At 33.4% G+C, this 27,125-nt stretch overlaps 2 protein-coding genes across 2 annotated transcripts in view; one reads left to right on the forward strand and one right to left on the reverse strand.

Annotated features, from left to right (window-relative positions):
• Positions 1–12,658: 12,658 nt before the first annotated feature.
• On the reverse strand, positions 12,659–21,561 carry LOC127733434 (uncharacterized). Its single transcript, XM_052242800.1, has 5 exons — positions 21,407–21,561; positions 19,074–19,221; positions 18,549–18,743; positions 16,794–16,876; positions 12,659–15,065 (listed from the first exon to the last, which is right to left on the reverse strand). Exons 2-5 carry the CDS (start codon positions 19,210–19,212, stop codon positions 15,027–15,029), a joined length of 456 nt encoding a protein of 151 aa, XP_052098760.1. The 5' UTR covers positions 19,213–19,221; positions 21,407–21,561; the 3' UTR covers positions 12,659–15,026.
• Positions 21,562–21,834: 273 nt separating this feature from the next.
• Positions 21,835–27,125, forward strand: part of LOC127733287 (ATP-dependent RNA helicase DDX24-like) — a 41,940-nt gene continuing 36,649 nt past the window's right edge. Inside the window, exon 1 of the mRNA XM_052242645.1 lies at positions 21,835–22,009. Within this exon, the coding sequence (XP_052098605.1) occupies positions 21,842–22,009 (168 nt within the window). The 5' untranslated portion in view covers positions 21,835–21,841. The remainder of the gene's footprint in view (positions 22,010–27,125) is intronic.

Raw genomic sequence — 27,125 nt, forward strand, 5'->3', positions numbered from 1 at the left:
CATGGTCTATAGACTGAAAATTTTGCTAAGTTTACATGTATTAGTTTGTGATTAGGTCAGTTCAAGGGGAACCATTAGTGGCAGGCCAATGTTAATTGGTGTTCAGTTGTATAAGCATTAGCTAATCTCATTTCCATGGAGAATATTTGGCCCCGCCCCCTCAGTCATGGTCTATTTACTTTGAAACTTTTGCTTAGTTTACATGTATTAGTTTGTGATTAGATCAGTTTAAGATGAACTGCTAATGTTAAGTCATTGATATTTGGTATGCAAACTTTTTGGCATTTGCAAGTATTGTTTCCATGGAGATTATATAGCCCCACCCCTGATCATGGTTCATTGACTTTGAAACTTTTACATAGTATACAAAATGCAAGTTAATGTTTGTGTTTAGGTTTGTTTAAAGGGAACGACTTATAATAAGTCAATGGTATTTGGTATGCAGTTCTATCAGCATTGGCACATCTCATTCCATGGAGATTGTTTAGCCATGTACCTTCGGTCATGGTTCATCGACTTTGAATATTTGCATTACTTACATGTTAAAGTATTGCAATTTTAATTTCAACATTTGCATTATCAAAATTACAAAAAGGCGAGACATATCTCTGTGATAACAGTTTATTTGCATTGAACATAATATTTTAAATATATAACACAAGAGTGAACACACTGAAATGTCTCACCTGCTTTACTGACCATTGATTTTATGTTGAAAGTCCTAAGAAAAAGGTTTAACTTAAAGCATCATAGAAACTCAGGTCAGATAAATGCTGTCAGACAGACATATACATCTTACAATTTTTTTATACAAAAAATATATTTGACCTATTGCCTATAGTACTTGAAAAACAGACCAAAACACATAAACTTAACATTGACCAATGAACAATGAAAATGAGGTCAAGGTCAGATGAAACCTGTCAGACTGTCATGTACCCATTACAGTCATTCCATACACCACATATAGTTGACCTGCTGCTTATAGTATTTTAGAAACATACCTAATCACGTAACTTTAACCTTGATCACTGATCCATGAAATGAGGTTGAGGTCAAGTGAACCCTGTCTGACTGACGTGTAGACGTTACAAGGAACCTGTATACAAAATATTGTTATCCTATTACTCATAATAAGTGAGAAATTCCTGTGACAAAAAAACTAAAAATTTTTTTTTTCAAGCAGTCGCTGAACCATGAAAATGAGGTCAAGAACATTGGACATATGACAGATGGAAACTTCGTAACATAAGGTATCTGCATACAAGATATGAAGCATCCAGGTCTTCTACCTTCTGAAATATAAAGCTTTATACAAATAGTTTACGCAGCCGCCGCCAGATAGTTAAACCTATGTCTCGCATACTGCGACCTTCGCTGCAGGCAAGACAAAAATGAAAGAATAATTTTTGCAAAACATTTTTTTCTGAGCCACAAGTGGACATGTTTTATATCGTTGAAATAAGCAGGTGTATTCTGTACTTGCAAAATCTAAAGTCCCACAAGCATATCTGATTACAAGGCACTCTAAACCATTTCTAAAAATTCACACTGGCCAGTGGCAACACAGTATCCTGTTTACAGTTCATGACTTTCTAGTACACAAATACACCTGTCAAAGAATTAGGATAAAGTCTTTTCATGTAAAGAGAAATAACAAATGTAGTGGAAACTGATAGTATGAAACACTCAAAAATCACCTAGATGAATATGAATTAAAGAAACAATAAAAAGGTCATATTCTTGACTTGATGCGTACACCCTCCTTTTGATAAGAGGCGTTATAGCACAATGGTGCTCACTAGTATAACATTTTATGGTTTTGATGTGAGCTCTCCCAGTACTACAGTATTGTAAAGGTTTTTTTACAAAATTTAAATGCAAGGTGGATGGTGTCCATTGGTTTTGAAGAAGCTTCTGTCCAAATAGCGTAAAACTCCATGACGGTTTGACAAAGTTTTTTGTGTAAATAAATTGCTCCGCTGGGCACAGCTTGATACAACCACAGAAGTTTTGCTGATGCAGTGAAATGATATTTGTAACCACAAAAAAAACAAACTGACACATGCAATGCTGCCAATGCATTATTGTTAATCATGTTCTAATACGAACTCCTAAAATGTTTAAAGTAAAGTATTATTTTTGCCAACCTGTCAACCATAGAATTGACAGCAGATGTAATCCAATAATAAAATGCTCCGCTAGGCGCAGCTTGATACAACCGCAGAGGTCGAACCCTGAACAGTTGGGGCAAGTATGGACACAACATTCAAGCTTGATACAGCACTGAATTTGGATTGTGATTAAATATTTGACACAGCATAGGTTTCTGACACAGAATGAATGTGGTCTTAGAACTTAAAAAAAATTAATTTACCTATTCAAACCATATCATTATTATTTGCTTTTATATTTAAATCAGAAATAACCAATTTATAATGGAAAATTTTAAAGAAAAAAAATGGAAAAAAAGGAAAAAAAAATCCCTCCCCCAAATTTTTTGAACCCCCTTATGATTCATCACCCCCCAACTATATCCCAGCCTTCCCTTTGTGGTATGGTACCTTGCAGTACATTTTCAGAATGATCCATACACTTGAACACAAGTTATTGTCTGGAAACTAGAAAAATGCTTGTTTTTAGGCCCCTTTTTGGCCCCAAATTCCTAAACGTTTAGGGCAATTACCCCCAAACTCAAACCCAGCTTTCCCTTTGTGATATGGAACCTGGTAGTACAATTTCATAAAGATCCATACACTTACACACAAGTTATTGTCATGAAACTAGAAAAATGCTTGTTTTTTGCCCTTTTTTTGGCCCCTAATTCCTAAAATTTTGAGGCAATTACCCCCAAAATCAATCCCAGCATTCCCTTTGTGATATGGAACCTTGTGGTACAATGTCAGAGAGATCCATACACTAACACATAAGTTATGTCTGGAAGTTACAAAAATGCTTATTTTTGGCCCCTAATTCCTTAACTATCGGTACCATAACCCCCAAAATCAATCCCAACCTTCCTTTTGTGGTATTGAACCTTATGGTAAAATTTCATAGAGATCCATTCACTTAAACTAAAGTTAGAGTGCGAAAACCAATGTGTCTTCGGACGACGACGACGACGCCAACGTCATACCAATATACGACCGCAAAATTTTTTTGCGGTCGTATAAAAACTTGTAACACAGACTGAGCCTAAATGTTGACAACAGTTAACATCAATGACAGACTGTAGGATTGCTAAGCTTTTGTCATGTTCATGTTTTTGCTATGTATGGGAAATTCCAAATATCAATCAGTTCAAAAAATTGTAACAGGATGTTGACACTACCATTTTATACAGAAGATTTTCTGAAAGTTTCAAGAATATCAAGATAGTTAAAAGGTGCAAAGGACAAAAAACCTGACAAACTATTCAAAACACACAGTGCTATCAGGAGAATAATAAGGAGAATAGTCACAAATTTAAAAAACTTTATTATAATTTATCAAAGTTGCTACATTATAAAACATACAGTATGAAAGCAACAATAACCAAAATCTTTTAAAATATTTAACAAATTAAGCTGAAAAAATTACAAGGACTTGATTATAAGTGTTTCACTCCATCTATGAACTACAATAGGTGGAGAGAAACAATTATAGTCAAAACACTAATAAGTAACAAAAATAATAAAATCTCATGAGAGAAGAAAGTTTCTATTTGGTCATGTTTCCTTATATAATGTGGAAAAATATTCACAAGAACAAACTGAGGGTTCAATCATGTTCAGGAATGTCTTGAGTCTACTTCACTCACTTCAGGCAATAGAGTTTGCAGCATTAAACATATTTTCATTTTCATTTTTTTTTAAATTCCGCCAGCCAAAACAATATAAAAATAAAGAAACATGTGGTATGATTGCCAATGAGACAACGGCCATGAAGACCTGAAAAATTACAGGTCACTGAATGGCCTTCAACAATTAGTTCAGTTCATTGAAAAATTTGCTGACAAAGCAACACAAAATGATGAAATTTAGTAGAGGATCTCCTGATTTGACCATTAAGTATGATTGGGCAATAATGTAGTATATCCTGAACCATTTCTTTAAAAGAATCTGGTTATAATATAAAGCAATTTAGATAAAACCTGTGTAGTTAATACCAGTAATTGTATTCAAAACAGCTGAAAGTATAGTTATCAATTTATTTCACAAAATGTAAAGTTTAAAATTTTAGTTTATTTTTAGACACAAATGTTGTGAGTGGGTCTCATTGGGGTCTAAGCGTGACCCGGGATTGCCGATTTTTTTGTAAGCGTGACACGTGAAAGTCAAATTATTGTGCCATGAAAACGGGAAATGAAGTCTAGCGGGACACAGGAAATTACAAAAAAATGAGAATTACTTACGTACATAGTGTAAGCGGGATACGGGAATCTGACAAAACAGTAAGCGGGATCCGGGATCAGAACCCCCCAATGAGACCCCCTTGTGACTTGATACATTAACCCGAATAATTCAGTCGTTATATTCCACTGCTCTATGATGCCTTGCGTGGGAGAAAATTGGACATGGAGAGGGATTAAATTATTTTTGTTATTATTGAGACAATACACAGGCTTCATCCAAGTATTATGATTCTATATATCTCAACAGAAAATTATAAAGACATCAAACTTGTATACATAAACTTATGAATATGAATAATACCAGAGCTTTATACCTACTCTATGATAAATGTACTCTCCAAAACACCATAAAGACCTTCTATATAGTACCCTATAAAACTTCAAAAAGGCATCCAAAAGTTTCTGAATATACAAATCCCTCTATTCCTTTCTAAGAAATAAATATACACTATTTCTACATTTTATATATTGGTCCCATTATTGACATACAGTATTGTACAGTATTGTAATTTATTGAGTTTATTATAATGCTGCTTAAAATACATTAATATTTTTTTAACATAATTAGTTACAAAATATATCATTATATTTATCTTAACAATTATATGATTGTCTAAATGCAACCATTGCTTTAGTTGTTTTTGTGGTGCATTATACAGGTAATACTTTTTCATGGCCAAGTGGTCTAAGTAGTCAAACTACTGTATCACTAGCCAGTCAACACTGAGGTTGTGAGTTTTGAGTCCTGCACATGGCCAGTGCGCTCGACTCCAATCTTAATTGACTGAGTTTGTCAGTTTTCCAACAGGAGGTCAGTGGTTCTCTTCAGGCACTCCAGCTTCCTCCACCAATAAAAACTGACCGCCACGAAATAGCACAATAGTGCTGAAAGGGGCATTAAACACCAATCAATCAATCAAAACTTTATTTCATGATTTTCTGTAGGATACTGATAAACTTTTAAATCAACTCCTGCCATGAATATATAGGTATATAAGCATAGGTTCATGTAAAAATTGGGCAGTTCCTGTATTGAAAGTGATATACTGAAAAACATTTCCCAAACTTTTTATTGCTGAAATCCTTTAAGTACACCTCAAAAATAAATGGTATGCAATAAAGAGTGCTAAACAAGCATGTTGAAGAAAAATATTAATGGATTTTATTTTGTTACAATGGCTCAGTGAAAATTCCTGCAATTTGTAGTTTTTTCATATTACCATTCAAAAACTATCTTTTTTAACCATGCTATCTCAAGTCAACTTAATCCATCCAAGAATGTTTTCTAGGTTTACTGAATGTAATAAGTTAATAAAAGGTTTACAAAATGTTTTTGGTGTACCACCTCCTGTCTGATCTTTACATGAACCTCTACTAAAATGCATTATTGGTAATCAATTTTATCCATTAAATTTTGTTTCGTTTTGCCAAGTATTTCATGAGATTGAATATCATATGTACATTCATTCTATATATATTTTCATGCCGTTTTTCCTAATCAATACACTCTAATTTTCGTATTTTTTAGTCCAGTGATTTAGTAAAGTTTTATAGCCAAAATTCCTTTCGTCATTTTTGAGAATAGTTGGGCACTCCAGCTTCCTCCACCAATTAACTAGAGGCTCTCAAGAGCCTGTGTCGCTCACCTGATTCTACTTTGGTTTTGGAAATCATGTAAAAATAGATTAAAATCATAACAGATACCCTAATAATGAGTGAGGCCAAATTTGGTTTAATATTGGTTCTGTAATTTAATAAAAAATCCTGGTGGCCATCTTGAACAGTAAATCGGCAACAAAGTAGCAACACTTAATCAGCACCTCATAAGAAACATTTATGCCATGTTTTGGTTTCATTCCATTCAGTGCACCTCTAGAAGAAGCATTTGTATGTATTTCCCATAGGGTCTTATGTTAAAGGAAGTCCCCCCATTGGCGCCCATCATGGATGAAGGATCAGCTTCAAAGTAACAAAACTTAGTCAGCACCTCATAAGGAACATTCATGCCATGTTTGGTTTCAATCCATTCAGTATGTGGTTCTCTAAAAGAAGACATTTGTATGTATTGTCCAAAGGGTCCTTTGTTAAACATTGTCCCCATCTGGCAGCCATCATGGATGAAGGATCAGCTTCAAAGTAACAACACTTGGTCAGCACCTCAAAAGGAACAGTCTTGCCATGTTTGGTTTCATTCCATTCAATGGTTCTCTAAAAGAAAACATTTGTATGTATTTCTCATAGGGTCCTATGTTAAACTAAGTCCTCCGCTGGCGGCCATCTTAGATTATGGATCGGCTTCATAGTAACAACACTTGGTCGGCACCTCATAAGGAACATTCATGCCATGTTTGGTTTCATTGCATTCAGTGGTTCTCTAAAAGAAGACATTTGTATGTATTTCCCAATAGGGTCCTATGTTAAATTAAGTCCCCCGCTGGCTGCCATCTTGGATGATGGATCAGCTTCAAAGTAACAACACTTGGTCAGCACCTCATAAGGAACATTCTTGCCATGTTTGGTTTCATTCCATTCAGTGGTTCTCTAAAAGAAGACGTTTGTATGTATTTCCCATAGGGTCCCATGTTAAACTAAGTCCCCCGCTGGCGGCCATCTTGGATTATGGATCTGCTTCAAAGTAACAACACTCTGTCAGCACCCCATAAGGAACATTCATGCCATGTTTGGTTTCATTGCATTCAGTGGTTCTCTAAAAGAAGACATTTGTATGTATTTCTCATAGGGTCCCATGTTAAACTAAGTCCCCTGCAGGCAGCCATCTTGGATTATGGATCGGCTTCAAAGTAACAACACTCGGTCAGCACCTCTTAAGAAACATTCATGCCATGTTTGGTTTCATTCCATTCAGTGGTTCTCTAAAAGAAGACATTTGTATGTATTTCCCATAGGGTCCAATGTTAAACTAAGTCCCCTGCTTGCGGCCATCTTGGATTATGGATCAGCTTCATAGTAACAACACTTGGTCAGCACCTCATAAGGAACATTCATGCCATGTTTGGTTTCAATCCATTCAGTGGTTCTCTAAAAGAAGACATTTGTATGTATTTCCCATAGGGTCCCATGTTAAACTAAGTCCCCCGCTGGCAGCCATCTTGGATTATGGATCATCTTCAAAGTAACAACACTCGGTCAGCACCTCATAAGGAACATTCATACCATGTTTGGTTTCATTCCATTCAATGGTTCTCTAAAAGAAGACATTTGTATGTATTTCCCATAGGGTCCTATGTTAAACTAAGTCCCCAGCTGGCGGCCATCTTGGATTATGGATCTGCTTCAAAGTAACAACACTCGGTCAGCACCTCATAAGAAACATTCATGCCATGTTTGGTTTCATTCCATTCAGTGGTTCTCTAAAAGAAGACATTTGTATGTATTTCCCATAGGGTCCTATGTTAAACTAAGTCCCCCGCTGGCGGCCATCTTGGAAGATGGATCCGTTACAAAGTAACAACACTTGGTCAGCACCTCATAAGGAACATTCATGCCATGTTTGGTTTCATTCCATTCAGTGGTTCTCTTTAAGAAGTTCAAAAAAAGTGGCGTTAAACACCAATCAATCAATCAATCAATATATTTAGCATATGTACATTGATGCATTTATTGAAGTGTTTATTTTCCAGCTATATTTGGATTCAAAAGACATTTTTCTCCTCTCAAGAAAAATATATCTGGATTATGAAATCAAATGACAAACAGTAATAAGACAATTTAACTCTGCTCAAAAAGAATAATAATGTAATGAGTTAAAGAATGATAATGTGATGAGTTGTATTAAAAAGATAACAAGCTTTAATCTGAACAGTTCTTATTACAAATATACATCTGGTGAACATGGTCTCATAACCTAATAAACAAAGACAAAACATAGCATATATGCTATGCCAACAAGTTATTGGAAGGTAATATTTATAACCAAGACAATGAAATTTTGTACTGTCTGAACTAATAGTTTGGAACATGGACTAGCATTCTCCCTGAGCATTGTTAATTAAAATTGCTTATTCCAAAAATATAATTCTCTGCTTAATGCTATAATTCAGTTAAAATCCAATGAAACATCGGAATTGTAAAATTAAAATTTTCAAGAATGGAATGTAGTGTGTCATGTTGATAGACAGATTGTCAAATGGTAAATAAAATATGGTCAACATAAAATGATAACCTGTAATTATATTCCTTATTAAAAACAACCTTAGTTAACTTAAAAAATAGCCTTGTCTTGGGCAGTTCCATTTAAGTTAGGAAAACATTCAAGTCAATACCGCAAAAATCAAAAATATAAAATCAACAATGACTGCTAGTCCATGATTATTTTAAAAGTCAGATAAGAATCTATGTATTATTTTTATATCCTCAGACAATCTTGTAAATAGATGATGACATCAGATGAATGGGGTGTACCAATACCATAATAATTTAAAAAGTGTTCTATAAAAAGCAGTAACATGTGAGCACCATCAATGATATGGAAGACAGATTTCTATATGGCACATAATAGGTTTCTAGTGAGCTATGGCACATCAAGATCAACCTTCATGCAAAATTTATCCACCAGTAATTTTATTTTCATTCAAAGTAGATTATATGTAGTCAAGAGAAATAACAAAATTTGTCTGCACTTATGTAGCAGCAGTGTAAACAGGGGCATAGCAGCAGTGGAAACAGGGGCATAGGAGCTGGGGGCAAGACTACTTTTTTGGCAATTTTTTTTTATTGAAAATAAAAAATGAAAATGAAAGAGGCCCCTGACAAACTTCACGACTATAAGACTATAGATGTTATGTCACTTTCAGATAATTTCAGTCTACTCCTACGCCAATGAGTGTCATTGAACTTTAAAATTGTAACTGTTGTGAATTATCACTCAAATAACTACAGGCAATAGGGAAAGACATCTTACCCAAACATTTATTTCCTCTAGACCTAGAAACAAAATCATTGTTACAATTTTAAAGTTAAATGACACTCAGCAGCGTAGGAGGTAGTTACCACATCAGATGATTGTGGCCTTCAAGGTCAAATTGAATCCTATACACTTTACACGCTAAGGAGAAATTCATCTGCCACAGCTCAAATAAAATATAAAAGTAAATATGATTGCATCAATCTGATTGTACAAATACACAATATCAAATACAACTATAAATAAGAAATTAGGTTACTATAATAAGCTAATACCTTTATCATTATGCAGAAAAAAATATTGTTTAACAATTTTCCAACTATTTATATACAGTCAAACTTTGTTGTGTCTATCTTGGTTGTCGTAAAAAAAAACCTCAGATATGTGAAGGTATTTTTGCAGTCTATGTAAAATTGCAGTTTTTTTTCAATGTATATTTAACTTTAAAGAGTCTGACTCAATTATTTTGAAATCTTAATTAATCTGAGCATATTTGAAACCACTGACAGAAAAGTGATTATAATTTAACCCAGATGTGTCGAGGTACAAAGTACAAATCAAAGTGCTTGTAAGCACTGAAAGGTAAAGATTGCTTTAATTTATCAGCGGGAAGTAAAATTAAATATTGCATTGTATGTATAAAGCACTAGCAGGTTGTAGTTGATTCAATTACAATTCTGGACAAAGGAAGATAACTCCAATTTTTAAAGATGACTTTAACAATGACATCATTTATATTTTTAGAATAGATATTAGATTCCTGCACCTTGCGAAAGTTATGTAATTTTCTTGACAAGTATAACATAATTTTGTGACTTGAATATCTGAGCATATATTACATTGATAAATTTCTGGAAATGTTCATGGATAGGATGTATTTAACCCATTTCTCTGACGTCAGTCTATTGTTCTTACTGTAGATTATTTTTCAAGAATCCACTGACCATAGTATTAACCTAAGAGAACTTATATTATAACTCTAAACTTTTAACTTACGATCTTTTATCCTCTCAAAAACGAGTAGCATGTGTAGGATTCGAATCGCGCGTATAGAGTCTTCAGTCTATGCATGATACCACTAGACCACGATGGCTGACATCAATCATTAAATGAATAGTACTCTTAAAGCGCTTAATTGTCAATACATGTCATTTAACTGTATTTCTGTCTCATTGATAATTCGCCTTTGTAATCTAATGAATTATATATATCTTGGTTTGTTCATGTTTATTGAATTTGTTTTATTTTGGGTGTTATTTTTTTTTTTTAAAGAAATGGGTTAAAACTACTTCTTTGACAGTAAAAACAGAAACAAAATCATCGCCATTATATGAAAATGAAATATATAATACTTCTACATGTTCTAGGATTAAAACAATATTTTGGTCCAGAAAAAAATTACAATGAAAAAATTTCATTCCGGGTACAAGGTTCGAACTTTGCACTGTTAATATCACCGTTATGACATTCATTACCAACGACTAGACGATCACGTCTATGAACAGCTTGATGGTAAGCTTATGAAATCAACATAATTATTCATTGTACATCCGTAGCAAGAGCAATTATGATGGGGATTCAGAATGCGTACCACAGATAAAACTAGTTTATTGACCGGTGAACGATATATGCCAAATGTAATAACGTTAAAATAATCTTAACTTAATGAAACGGAAACAGTTTAAACAAAATTTAAATATAATTGTTCAATTTAAATCGTAAGCACATAATTTTAATACTTTAGGAAAGCAACATGAATTTGAGCATTATGAAACGGCAGATTTCTGGCATCTATGCTAATAATATTTATTTGATTAAGAACGGCTTAACGGTGTTTAGTCTTCATTATACCAATATCTATGGAAGTTTTTAACAACCCTTGACTAGCTATACAGCCCTTGCACAGTCGGTATTATACCAAATCATGTTGCTAAATATTATATATATAAATTTTGGTAATTAAAATTTTTTAACTTTTCAAAACAAGATAAATAAATTCAGTATATTAATATATGTCCTTTAGAATAATTAAATATACCAAAATCTATTCAATTTGAATAATTTGTAATGATTAAACATTAAATGAAATATGTATATACAAAAATTAAATCTGGTGTTAATAAAATGCTCCGCAGGGCGCAGCTTGATACGACCGCAGAGGTCGAACCCTGAACAGTTGGGCAAGTATGGACACAACATTCAAGCTTGATACAGCTCTGAATTTGGATTGTGATTAAATATTTGACACAGCATAGGTTTCTGACACACAATGAATGTGGTCTAAGAACTTAAAAATTTTAAATTGGACATTCACCTATTATGGTCCAATATCCAAAATCTAAATACATGGTTAGATTCAGCATATCAAAGAACCCCAAGAATTCAATTTTTGATGAAATCAAACAAAGTTTAATTTTGGACCCTTTTGACCTCAATGTGGACAAAGTTGATAATGGGGCCCAAAAATCAAAAATCTAAATACATGGTTAGATTCAGCATATCAAAGAACCCCATATATTCAATTTTTGTTGAAATCAAACAAAGTTTAATTTTGGACCCCGATTTGAACCAACTTGAAAACTGGGCCCATAATAAAAAATCTAAATACATGTTTAGATTCAGCATATCAAAGAACCCTAAAAATTCAATTTTTGTTAAAATCAAACTAAGTTTAATTTTGGACCCTTTGGACCTTAATGTAGACCAATTTGAAAACGGAACCAAAAATTAAGAATCTAAATACACGGTTAGATTTGGCATATCAAATTACCCCAATAATTCAATTTTTGATGAAATCAAACAAAGTTAAATTTTGGACCCTTTGGACCTCAATGTGGACCAATTTAAAAACGGGGCCTAAAATCCAAAAACCTAATACACGGTTAGATTCAGCATATTAAAGAACCCCAAGAATTCAAGAATAAAACCCCATTGAAATTGATCAAGAAATAAGCAATTTATACGAAGTATCTTCTTTTGCACAATACTGTGCAATTGAATATTTCTTGCTATTGTGCAATACTGTACAATTGACAATTTCTTGCTATTGCGCAATATTGTGCTATTGGATATTTCTTGCTATTGCGCAATACTGTGCAATTGAAGATTTCTTGCTATTGCGCAATACTGTGCAATTGAAGATTTCTTGCTATTGTGCAATACTGTGCAATTGAAAATTTCTTGCTATTGCACAATACTTATTATATAATAATTTACACATCCTGTTTGGTGTGTATCTCCTACCATATCATTATTATTTGCTTTTAAATATAAATCAGAAATAACCAACTTAAAATGGAAAATTTTAAAAGAAAAAAAAAGGAAAAAAAGAAAAAAAAAGAAACCCCCCCCCCCCAAATTTTTAGAACCCCCTTATGATTCATCACCCCCAAACTCAATCCAAGCCTTCCCTTTGTGGTATGGTATCTTGCAGTACAATTTCAGAGAGATTCATACACTTGAACACAAGTTATTGTCTGGAAACTAGAAAAATGCTTATTTTTGGCCCCCAATTCCTAAACGTTTCGGGCAAATACCCCCAAACTCAATTCCAGCTTTCCCTTTGTGATATGGAACCTTGTAGTACAATTTCAGAAATATCCAAACACTTACACACAAGTTATTGTCATGAAACTAGAAAAATGCTTGTTTTTTGCCCCTTTTTTGGCCCCTAATTCCTAAAATTTTGAGGCAATTACCCCCAAAATCAATTACAGCCTTCCCTTTGTGATATGGAACCTTGTGATACAATGTCAGAGAGATCCATACACTTACACACAAGTTATTGTCTGGAAGTTACAAAAATGCTTATTTTGGCCCCTTTTTGGCCCCTAATTCCTTAACTGTTGGTACCATAACCCCCAAAATCAATCCCAACCTTCCTTTTGTGGTATTGAACCTTGTGGTAAAATTTCATGGAGATCCATTCACTTAAACTAAAGTTAGAGTGTGAAAACCAATGTGTCTTCGGACGATGCAGCGACGTCAACAACGACGACGCCAACGTCATACCAATATACGACCAAAAAAATTTTAATTTTTGCGGTCGTATAAAAAGGGGAGCTAACACCCCATTTGAGTTATCTTAAACTTATGTTAACTTGTCAAATGTCTAAATATAGATGCGAACCGTGTGGATATAATCATTTCCAGCTATTATAGAATAAAAAAGACAAAATACGAAACTATTTTTATGAAATATCGTTGATTCATTGTCAAAACGTAAAACAGACAGTCGTTTACTAGAAATGGGTTAGTCGCTCGTTGATTATCGTTTACGAATCCACTACTTCTTATCAATTCTCTACTACAGAATGTTATGATCAATGCACTATATTTTGTGTATCTCAAAGGTAAGTGATAAACCTTGGAAGATTTAGATATCAAGTCAGTACCATAGGGTTTTGATTGCATTTCATGCAATCTTTACCCAAAAAATTGGAAAAAAAATAGTTTCCTTAATTTTAAGATATCATGTCCATTCATATATTTGCATAATAGTCAGAATGGCATGTTTTTTAATGCATTTAATTTTTGACATCTTTAATGATTAATCAAGCAGAAAATTGTGTTTGTTCAACAATTTTCGCTCACATACCTGAGGTCATTACACAATGAATGCCAGGAACATCCATAAAAGATGAGACAATTATTAACATATAATAAATTGATAAAAGTTATGTAAAAAGATTATAAACTGCTTACATGGAGATATATCTAACACATATCAAGGTTTGAATACAAATATATATACATGTATATTTACAGTCGTTTCCTGATGACATTGTTCAAATCTTGTATATATCGATTAACAAGATACAAATCAAGGTAACAAACAAAATCTGAGGGAATAAATAGCATGGAATGTTTTGTAAAAATTTGTGATTTTACATTGATGTGAATTGCTATTAAATTACAGACATTGAAAAAAATAAATTGCATATTACAACAATTTAAATATATAAAACTACAACTTGATAAACAAATAAAAAACATTATATAATATCCTTTAAAAATATTCCAGTAAAACAACAAAGAAAGCACCTATAATTGGCAAAGGATTTTGAGCAATTAAGAGAATAATCATAACCTTCCAGTCAATTATCATTGAATTATCTGTTTAACTTGAGCTATTTATTAAGTAGAAAAAGTTAAGTAGATAAATGTTTTGATATGTAGATATACAAATATTTAAAATCATATGACCTGTTTATTAAACATTTTTCATCATAAAATAATTGAAATTGGCCTCATGATAATTTTAAAATTAAACATCAGATGATCACACAATAAAAATGTCATCATCAACTATAAAAACTCTACATTATAAAATTATTTTTTCAATAAAAGTTTGAGTAAACTGCCACTATTTTTTTTATAAGTTTTAAACACAAAGTTTGAAAATTTTACATCAAACAGTCATATAGTAGCTTTTACATCACAGCTCTTTACATTAAACAGTCATATCATAACTCTTTACATCTTTAGTAAGAAAAACATAATGCTCCATTTTCTTTTCATATATAAAACAAAGTATGAAACATTACCAATTTACAGTCACAGAACATCTCTTTACATCTTCAGTAAGCACATTTTATTCTCAAGGATGAACACACAACTGCACATTTAAAGCTGCCACAGGTATGCTCTAACTTAAAGCTGCCACAGGTATGCTCTAACTTAAAGCTGCCACAGGTATGCTCTAACATTTCAACTTGTATACAGATGATTGATAACTACTGAAAAATCCTACAAGACAAAAACATTTCATCTCTGAAATACAAATAATGATCAAGAATCAAATGAAGTAAAGCTCAGCTACTGTATTTGATAAAGTTATTGTGTCACTCATTCAGCACAGGAATATTTTGCTTTTGGTTCTATCTTAAATTCTAATCATTTGATAAATACTACTACAATGTACCTAATAGGTACTTTTTTGTGTTGTAAAATAGTTTTTAAAATAATAGCCAAAAGTTAAATATAACAGTGATAGTTTGTTATGTCTTTTAATTTTCTGTGTACACGTACCAGTAATTAAGCAAGACATACATGAACAGATTCACAAACCACTTATGTTACAGTTATCAGACAATATACAGTTATGGCCAGCAGAAAAGGTGAATATCAAATTGATAATCCTAAAAGGTTACTTCCCTGAGAGGCCTTTTGAATCATTGAAGAAGCACTTGTCTTACTGGGTTAACAGATTGTCAAAATGCTTACGTTAGAAAATTATTTAATCGCTAAGAATCCTCGTATGAAGAACAAAGGAAGACTCTTTCTGTAAATATTGATGGGCTGCTTATGAGAGATATTCTCAACACTAGATAAATACCAAGCCTTGTTTGATCTCATTTCCTTATCACTTGATGGGCTTCTAACCTGGTCGTTGCCATTTTGTTTACATACGTCTCACTCACTCACTCCGTCTGTGACTTCCTTTTAAAGGGAGATAACTCATGTACAAATTAAGAAGCTCAAAAGGTTATCCACTGGTGAATAATAGGATTTTCATTGCTAGGTGTATATTTTATGGGCCGTTGGACCGTCTTTCCTTGCTTTAAATGAAAATTAACTGAATTATTCCATGTCATATGATAATGTGTTACCCAATAGAATTTGTTTTTCATATATGTAAGGTATAATAATATAACTTGATGCATGATATTCGTGGTTGCATTTTAAGGAATATGCACTAGCAATGGACAAATCATGTCAATCATTACATTGTCCAATGGGTAAATCAAACTGCTGAAGCACTGAAAATTCAGTTTCTTTCTAAAAAAGGGAATACATCAGAGACTGACAGATGTTGTAGAGAGTGTATATCAGAAATGGACAGATCACTGTATTGTAGAGAGTGAACATAAGAAATTGACAGATCATAGTATTCAAGAGAGTGTATATCAGAAATAGACAGATCACAGTACTGTAGATAATATGTATCAGAGAAGGACAGATCACAGTACTGTAGATAATATGTATCAGAGAAGGACAGATCACTGAAACGTGAGGAATGTGAACTTGAAATAGCTAGATCACTGCCTTTTAGGGAATGATCACTAGAAATGGACAGATCACTGCATTGAATGTTTTTAAATATTTACTTTTTCAGTAGAAATTGGATTCCTAGCCTCACTTTAAATAAAAGAAACTGTTTATCCAAGAAGCAGGAATAAGCAGATAGTTTATTGATTTTTTCACCTAATCTATAGACTAACAGAATGTACAAACCTGAGGACTTGTAAACAAGATTCTGTAACCTAATCTATAGACTAACAGTATGTACAAACCTGAGGACTTGTAAACAAGAAAGATTCTGTTACCTTATCTATAAACTAACAGTATGTACAAACCTGAGGACTTGTAAACAAGATTCTGTAACCTAATCTATAGACTAACAGTATGTACAAACCTGAGGACTTGTAAACAAGATTCTGTAACCTAATCTATAGACTAACAGTATGTACAAACCTGAGGACTTGTAAACAAGAAAGATTCTGCAACAAAGTAGTCTTTCTCTGACATGCAGTACTTCCATAGGTGTAAAACTTTACCTGAAACGAAACAAGGAACATTACACTACCAAGATATTCCTTTTCTTAAATCTAGCATTTCGATGAATGTAAAATTTTACAAGCTCCACATCTGCAGGCATTAATAAAAGCAAAAAATCCCAACAATTACTATTTTCACAAAATTTTGTTAAGTAACTCAACCAAAATGCAGTCAACTGAAAAAAAAGCAGACTTGATTTTCAAGTCATCATTGTATGCTTATATACCAAAAAATCAAATTGGTTTCTACAGGCTTAACGAAATAATGGGCACTTACTGGCAGGTACATAAAAAGTTCTAAAATTATACACAATGTATTTTCACATTGTTAGTGATTCAATACAGTTATTCTTGAGGTTAAAACCATGTTCTCCCCAGGATTTTATAGCACCATGTTATCATAAACTTGAATTTTAGGGAAACAGTGCTATATCAAATCCTGTTATGCTATTTAAAAGTCCTTTGGGAGAACACTGGTAATTCTGAGATTTAAAAAGATAGAAAATTGAAAACAACACGTTTTAAATTTCATGTGTCCAAAGCGCTTTTCTGGATTTATCTTCATCAGGAACGCTCAAATTCGAATATTTGAAAGCCAAGGATGTATAAAAACCGAAACAATTGAAGAGCTATATAACCAAAAGGACCTAATAAAATAACCAAATCCATCTAAGGTCAACTTTGCCTGAGGGAGTTGAAACCTTTCAAAATTCATAAACAGCAATTCTAGAAAGGTTTGTTACAAATCATGTCAGTACTGAAGTACTGACTACTGAGCTGATGATACCCTCAGGGACTGATAGTCCACCAGCAGCGGTGCTGTTAAAACAAGCATTCTGAGAGTATTGCATGGCAATACATAGTCCCTACCGGTTAAAAATTCATTGTACTGTAACAAAATGCTAACTTGTTCTATAATTTGTCATGGTGTTAACTTTATAACAAATATCAAGTCAATATCTTCAAGCATGATGAAAAAAAGTGTGGAAAACTGATTATTTAAGTGAATTTTCCATGTCCAAGGACCATAACTCTGCACAAAATCATCAGACCGGAACAAAATTCGAACTTAATCTGTAACTTGTCATGATAAAACTATATACCAATTATCAAATCAATATCTTCAAGCATGACGAAAAAAGTTCAGAAAACTGATTATTTGAGTGAATTTTCTAAGTCCAAGGACCATAACTCTGCTCAAAATCCTCAGACCGTAACAAAATTCGATCTTGATCTGTAACTTGTCATGATAAAACAATACACCAAATATCAAATCAATTTCTTCAAGGACGAAGAAAAATAGTGTGGAAAACTGATCTTTCTACAATATTCCTTTAAAAAGACCTATTATTATTCAACTTCATCACATACTAATTTTTATTCATTTGGATGATGTGCATTTCTTATCAACTTTATTACAGAAGGAATTCATTGGCGTACCACCAATTAAACAAGTTTTCCATTACTCAAAATTGTGCATGTATCTACATACAAACGCAACTGCAACACATTTATATCATGTATAATACATCAATTCATATAATGAAGAAATGATGATAAGCAACCAATAATAAGTTATTCAATCAACCATGAAATATTTTCAATGGACATTATGTTTCATATCTACAGTTTCATTACTAATTCCAACACAGTCATGTCCGTTCAGTCATACCTGTAACAGATCTTGAGTAATTTCCTGCATCATCTGCAATGAAGTAGCTTCCATCAGCAACTGTTATTTGTTCATATTTCTGTAAATTCACAAATGTGTCCCCTTTCAATGGTAGGAATAATGAGGTTCCCGTCAGTTTCCAATCAGTTGTGACATAGGTACTACTGTTCCTTGGAAGTAAAACAAACTGTCTTCCTAAAAATTATAGGCATTTTCCTTTATTCTCGTTTATGGAGAAAATAATTCTAAAGTATAACCTATTCTCACTTTTAAAATGAAGTTAAACAAGAAGAAACATTAACATGTTGAATACAATGAATTCTTGTATAATATTGTTATCATATTCTCAACTTTTTCTCCACGTCAGAGTTGATTATTGTAACTGTGATTTGTATTTAGTGTTTGTTTTCACTAATATTTTTAGATTAACTGATCTGAAGGAAGCATGTACAATGTAAAATTAACTTTTCACCTTTTCTCTTACTTTGGTCTTTCTAGTGTGTTTAAGTTGATGCTCTTACTAACCTGACATGATAGATGATGTCACATTTTCTGTTGTCATTTCAAATTTTCTCTTCTTAGTTTGTATTTCCATATTAGCACAAAAATCCATGTCAATGGTGTTGTTATTGTCAAAATTGTAATCAGTTTCGCTTGACTGCATCTCTTGTGTCTGAAAATAAAAAAACACATTATATCATAAATATAAAAACATAACTATAGTAGCAATAAAAATCAATACACGTACATTGAATCTTAAGCAAGGAGAATTTATAATATGTCCTGTATAATAGAGCAGGGGCGGATCCAGCCATTTTTAAAAGGGGGGATTCCCAACCCAGGATAAAGGGGAGGGGGGGGGGGGGGGGGTCCAACTATATGTCCCCATTCAAATGCATTGATCGTTAAAAAAAAGGGGGGGCTCCAACCCCAGAACCCCCCAATTTTAGGACTAGTTCTGTGAGTCCTCAGCACAAATTTACCAATTTGGTACATACATGTATCCACAAAATAATTCATCATAACCCACATGTATGATAAAATTTTAAATACCAATTTAAATAGATAGTAAAATAGATTACATACAAATATTACAAATTTCTGCTCTTGAACAAAACCACTCAAGCTTAGAGTTAGTCACAGTGATTAAAATATATTTGTCTTTAAAATCTGACATGACTTTCATTTCATATTTACAACATGATTAGATGATGATAATTCTAAGTGTAAACTGAGTACACTTTCCATGCCTCACTAATTAAAGAGATTTCTGAATCTTCCTTTTTGAAAATTTAGTGTCAGCTTTGAAATTTTCTTTCTTTATAACATTTTGACACTACTTTTATGCTGATTCTATTACACCTCATTCCTCTATGACTTGTAATTGATATGATCTGGACATTCATGTAAGATACACCTGATTAAAATGTGATGAACTCACAAAATCATCACTTGAGAAATTAAGTGTCTTCAATTTCAATTGAATAAGGATCAGGCCCAAAAATGTTCTGCCCTGGATGCAATCATACTACCATAACTGGCATTAGAACCCTTGATGTTTCTTATAATATTGGACCTACTTTAAAGTAAAGGGGAAAATTGTTGTTAATAGGAGTGAAACAAAGACCAGAATTTGATAAATACCAGAGTTGTATCTTCATGGTCATGACAGTCACTCACATAAAGTGATGATTTGTAATAACATTTTTTCACTCTAGTTTAGCTATGAATAATGAATGAAGGGAAGAAATTATTTAAAAAGTACACCGTTCTAGTTGAAAAGTACCCCAATTTCATAATGACTTACTATTCAAAAAGGGTCATGGCACAATTCATAAACAAATATCTTCTATACTTTATGAACATTGATAAAATAAACAACTCCTCTGTTCAATAATTTCGGGTAACATGAAACTTTGATTTGGCTATAGACCAAATTCTTGTTATCTTTTCATGAATGAGTAACACTGATTGACCTGGGTCAGTCAGCATAGATGATGTCATCTTTTTCTTCTTCTTCTTCTAAATACTGCCCACATTCAACATGATGAATATTCTGGCAAGTTGCGCATGATTAAAAACTGGTTAAAAACAAATTGTTGATTGATTTTGTTAGAAGTTTTGGTCACCTGAGACTTGAATATCTCATGAGACTTTGATGTAGCGATATCTGGAGGCAGTTTGTTCCAATCCTTGACAGTTTACGAAGAAGGACCATTTCCTGCAATCTTTGGTGGCTGGCTGTAAAGGTAAGTATGATGTCCTGTCTGGCTAGAGCTTCGTGTAGGTTTTTGTAGGTATTTACTCTTGTCTGTGGCTACAAGGTCGTTTGTTATTTTGTAGCACATGATGAGTCGAGCTTCTTTTCTTCTTGTTTGTAGGCTTTTCCATCCTAATTCCGTAGTCATATTGCTGACACTTGATCTATTTCTATGTCTGTTGGTTACATTTCGTGCAGCTCGTCTTTGTACTTTCTTCATTGAACAATAGACGACTTTCCAATTACAGTTTTATGAATGAACAGCTGCCCTGGTTGACCTGGGTTCACTAAGCGAAAAACATGTTATAGGACTTTGTGTTATTAATATTTGTTTTGTGAAATCATTTTTTTCCCAGGAAAAGTGCACTTGTTAGAAGATCGTGTATCGACTCTTACATTGACATAATGACTTAATCAAATGACATCGGAAATGTTGGGAAAAATGCACAAATGTGAGAGTCGTCTATAACAGCTCCGCATTAAATAAGTTACTCATTTTCAGAACTATAATTTGTCTATTCATTCAGTATTCTCCGTTTGGAGAGTTGTGTCAACCTGTAAATTTCAAATGAAGCTAGGGAAGTTTCATTATCATCACCTTCTCTGCTAATTTCTTTGTGTATTGTGATGTTTTAGTGTCAAAATTTCTCTCTTTCCTACAGTAGCGTTACATTGTATTGAAATGTCAGTGATTCTATGGTGCAAAATGAAACAAGACAAAAAACGTCAACAATAAATAATCTGGAACCTTCAACTATCAACTAAACCTTTAAAAGATTTGTATTCGTGTAACCAGTTATGTTGTTTTTGACCTGAGTCCCTGTTCAATTTCTACTGTGTGTCGTTCGTCAATGGCAGTGGGAAGGATCCCAGACTACTTTTTTAACCTCAAAACAATACAAAATAGGAATAGAATAGATGTATGAAATTGATACCAAATAAAAAAGACAATAAAAATATTTCTATTGTTAAAAAATAGTTATCATATTGTAATTGTCTTCATGAGATTTGTTTACATTTAGAGAGTAAAAAAATGGCGACATCCATGCACGTGAAAACCAAAGGAAAGTGGAAACCAGTGAAAATTGACTATAATCTCTTGTCTCAAAATGATTTCGATTCTTTAATTTCAATAGAAGAACTAACGGATTACGAACTTATTAAAGACTATACGTCTGGAAACCCTGGAAAATCAAAAAAGGTTACTATAACGTGGTTCACAATTCAAGGGACGTAACTTGTGGGATCGTGGCCTAATGCGACTCCCTAATGCCGTGTAATGGCTACTAATGTCTTCAGTGTTGAATGCTGACGGTTCGATCCTGACTACGGGCGCTAGAAATTTCAGTAAATTTGTTTATACGGTTGATTTTCACCCTTCCACAAATCTCTTTTTACTTTTACTAATCCCTGTTGGGATAATAATTTCTAACTCTTGACTACTTGAGTCTGGAGGCTGGAGCGATTTTCTGATTTGGCTACCTCAGAATCCCTTATCAAGCCTACGTATTCGGGAAATTTTTGGCCAACTACTCCACCTTGAGTCTGCGCTTTTTTCACACTTGGATTTACCGTTTTCAAGTTTTGGGGTTTTATTCATTAAAAAAGTGGGGATTTTCCAGTTTTCAGACAATAACTCAAAAAAAATTTCACCAATTTGCATGAAACTTTTGTGAATTGTTCATATCTATTGACATGAGCTCCCTTTTGTTTTTTATAAATTTTGGATTTAACGTTTCTGAGTTTTGGGGTTTTATTCATTAAAAAAGGGGGGATTTTCCAGTTTTCAGACAATAACTCAAAAACAATTTCACCAATTTGCAAGAAACATTGGTGAATTGTTTATTTCTATCGACATGAGCTCCCTTTTGATTTTATAAATTTCAGACTATACGTTTCCGATTTATGGGGTTTTATTCATTACTAAAAGGGGGATTTTCCAGTTTTCGGACAATAACTCAAAAATGCTTTCAGCATTTTTTATGAAACTTTGGTAAATTGTTTATATCTATTTTTGTAAGCTCCCTTTTGATTTTTATAAATTTTCAATTTTATGTTTCCGAGTTAATAAGATTTTATTTGTTTATAGTCTGACAACAGATTTACTAAGTATTGCGCAACAGCACAGTATATTGCACAACAGCAAGAAATCTTTCATATAACCAATTTCAAGTTCTTTGACTACATTTATTCAGAAACCTGTAATATATCAAATATTTAGTTACAATCCAAATTTAGACCTGTATCAAGCTTAAATATTGTGTCCATTTTTGCCCCAACTGTTCAGGGTTGGACCTCTGCGGGCGTATCCAGCTGCGCTCGGCGAAGCAGTTTATTCTAGTTTCCGGACATTAACTTGTGTATAAGTGTATGGATCTCCATAAAATTGTACCACAATTCAAGGTTCCATACCACAAAGGGAAGGTTTGGATTGACTTTGGGGGTTATGGCCCAAACAGTTCAGGAATTACAAAAAAATGTAGGGGCAAAAAAAGGGGGGAAAACAAGGTTTTTCTGGTTAATGGACAATTACTTAAGTATTAGTCTATGGATCTCTATGAAATTGTACCACAAGGTTCCATACTGCACACAGAAGGTTGGGGTCGATTTTGTGGGTTGTGGCTTTAATCTTAAGAAACTAGAGGCCAATTAGGGACCAAAAACAAGGCTTTTCTAATACTGGCTAAGCTGGTTCTAACATAAATTATTTCTGATCTATTTAAAGAAACAACAAATACTGATATGACAGGAGATACACACCAAACAGGGTGTGTAAATTATTATATTTAGTTTGTAAACAGATTTACTAAGTATTGCGCAACAGTAAAGTATTGCACAACAGCAAGAAATCTTCAATTGAAAATAAATACAAATCTTTTAACCAATTTCAATGAGGATTAATTCAAAGTCTTGAATTGTTTAAGGTTTTTCCCATGTACACATGTATTACTATATTGGATATTTGGACATTTTAAATAGGTCTACATTGAGGTCCAAAGGGTCCAAAATTAGACTTTGTTTGATTTCATCCCAAACTGAATTCTTGTGGTTCTATGATATGCTAAATCTAACTGCAGGGGAGTAGCTGGCCTAAAACAAAGTGCAAGCATAAGTCTTGTATTGTCGAGCGGAGAGAGGCGAAAACATTTTTGGGACCTTTTTATGCAGAAAATTATTATTTTTCGGTCATTTTCCAGGTATGCCATGCTTATGAAATTCACATTACTCCTTATTAACATGGTTGTTTTCAAATATAAAATAAGTTTTATAAAACGAGAAGATAAGTCGACAAGTCAACCGAAGCGTTTATCAATAGAAGGGCAATCAATGGACACATGACCAACCCGGGAACAGATAAGACACAAAAGAACAAACAAAAACATTCAATATTGAAACTAAATACATATAAAAATCACGAACCCTGAAAAAAAAATGTGGCGACCTCCAGTGCTCCGGAAGGGTGAGCAGGTCCTGCTTCTTGCAAGACACCCGACCGTAGCGTTTCTCACTAAGGTCATTTTTGAATCAAAGGAGGGGTTTCTACGACAACGGTAGAAGGTCACTTGGGACACAGATACCCAAGGTGAATTAATAGTCTTTTGGACGAACGGACAATGGGAATACGAAATCAAACGGCGACTTTTAAGTCTTGACTTATAAGTGAGGGATATAAATCTAAGATGTTTTCAAGGTTATTGTATTGAGCCTGTATTATTAAATGTTAATACTGCATGTAAGACTTAAAGTATAGTTAATATCCAAAGTCCATATATCTATTTTTTGCCAAGGCAAATGATCGCAGAACTCTCTCGGTGTCGATATTCATTTCTCTGTAAACATGAGTGAGCGCCAACGAAGATAGTCTGTCCTATACCATGGTTGAACGGAGATAAGTTTTCAGTCGCCGTAATGCACTAAATGACCGTTCAGTAGTTGATGTAGTTACTGGCATTGTAACTAGGATTGACACGATTGCAAACTATTGAAGGATATAGTTTCCTTTTGAGTCACTGCTAGAGACGACATCAGAGATTTGGGCTACTCTATAACATCTGAACCGACCAGCGTCTCTGCCATCTCTTTACCTCAGAGTTGAAGGTTTCTTGATTGTCCGTCAAGTCGTGTCTAAATGTTTCGTATAATGGTCAAAGATTCCAAATGTGCAGGTATAAGGTTCTGGCCTTGAAAACGATCAGAGTTATCCAGTAAACGTCCTGTGAGTTCCTCAATGAAATAGTCAAGAAAGGAGAAATACAAGGCTCGCTTCCAATACTGACTTGGAGTGTCAGCTGGATAGTTAGCCCGGTTGACCTGTCTTCCTACTCATTCGTAATTTAATTTCAGAATTATTTTTTTTGTGAAAAAAATGTGCAAGCAAATGATTTTTTGCGTAAAGGCAGCTAGGCGCCTGCACTGTGCATTCAGATTTTTAATTTTGGGCCCTGTTTTCAAATTAGTGCATATTAAGGTGCAAAAGGGTCCAAAATTCAACTTTTATAAATTCATGTTTTTTTCTTATACATGTATGCTTGAATATTGTGTCCATACTTGCCCCAACTGTTCAGAGTTCAAACTCTGCAGTCGTATCCAGCTGCTCCAGGTGGAGCGCATTTTTATTTTTGATGATTATGAATTAGAGAATAAGATTATTTGTACTGAACATGTGCAAGTTGATATCAAAAAGAGTTTTCACATTGTTCCAATCATGAATCAATCATAAGCAATGATCATACATAATGAAAGAAAGAAAGAAATAAGAATTTAATAATTTATTCAAAGTATCATAATCATCAATTCATATAATACTGTCCCTTGGTGTCTCCTCATGCTAAGCGATCAATTTACCAAAATGTTTGGGTCACACTGCCGCAAACATCCTTGTTGCAGAGAACTAAACATTTAAAAAATCCTCTTATACATGTATTGTTTTTGTTATTACCACACCGGTATTATACATTGTATTCTTGTACTGTATTGTTTGTATAACTTAAAATATGATTGTATCTTTGTCAGTGCCCCCTGAGGGACCTCAATTGGAATAAACACATACAACATGTATTGTATAAAACCATTAGAAAATAACCTTGAATGTTTTTTTTTTCCCACATGAAAAGAATAATTAAGAAATCAGATACACTTTTAGTATAGCCTTTCTCTTCCAAGTTAGTCTGGAAAGAAATTATTGTTTTTCTATTTACAAACATGAAATTTCTTGACTTGAAAAGAAGAAAATATGAAATAAGATCAATAGCTAAGATGATTGATTTGATATTTGCCTTTCCAAATATACCATCATTAGTGGTGACTATTGAATCCTTTAAACCAAGAATATTGTACAGAAAAATGCCTTAGGGGCCAGCTAAAGCCTGATTCTGGGTGCAGGATTTTCTCGCTGTATTGAAGACCCATTGGTGGCCTTGGGCTATTTTCTGCTCTTTGGTTGGGTTGTTGTCTCTTTGACATATTCCCCATTTCATTCTCAATTTTATTAAAACACTGTTTGGTATTTCAATTATTGGGAAATTCAAGTAAACTATGTCTAAAGTTGCAACAGCCAAAAAGAGATATCAACAGAAGTTCTCATTTGATAATTATTTTAAGAAGGTTATTTGGGTAACTGGAAACATAACAGTTCCCCTTTGCCTTTCTATGATCTACAATAATTGTGATGTAATGGCTTCAGAACTACATTGTACTTGTGTTGAGTTCTTAATTATAACAACTTTTTTCGTACTAAACCATTTTGTAAACATACATGACATATTTGCAACTGGAAGTAAAGCAGGTTGTTTTTTATTTGGCGAATAAATATAAATGTTTCAAAAAACAAAAAAATATTTCTTTATTAAATTCACAAACTATTAAGGCAAATAAGTTGTTTTTGTCTCGCCTTGACGGAGTCAAAAAGCAAGACATAGGTACATGTATGCTGTTTCCAGCGGCGGCAGCAGTGTCAACAATATATTAGTTTGGATTAGGTCAGTTTAAGGGGGACCATTAGTGGTAGGCCAATGTTAATTGGTATGCAGTTGTATAAGCATCTGAACATCTCATTTCCATGGAGAATATTTGGCCCCGCCCCCTCATTCATGGTCTATTTACTTTGAAATTTTTGCTTAGGTTACATGTATTAGTTAGATCAGTTTAAGATGAACCGCTAATTTTAAGTCAATGATATTTGGTATGCAAACGTATAGGCATTTGCAAGTCTTGTTTCCATGGAGATTATATAGCCCCACCCCTCATCATGGTTCATTGACTTTGAAACTTTTACATAGTTTACAAGTTAATGTTTGTGTTTAGGTTTGTTTAAAGGG

The sequence above is a fragment of the Mytilus californianus genome, unplaced genomic scaffold, assembly GCF_021869535.1.
Source record: "Mytilus californianus isolate M0D057914Y unplaced genomic scaffold, xbMytCali1.0.p SCAF_1, whole genome shotgun sequence".
Taxonomy (NCBI): domain Eukaryota; kingdom Metazoa; phylum Mollusca; class Bivalvia; order Mytilida; family Mytilidae; genus Mytilus; species Mytilus californianus.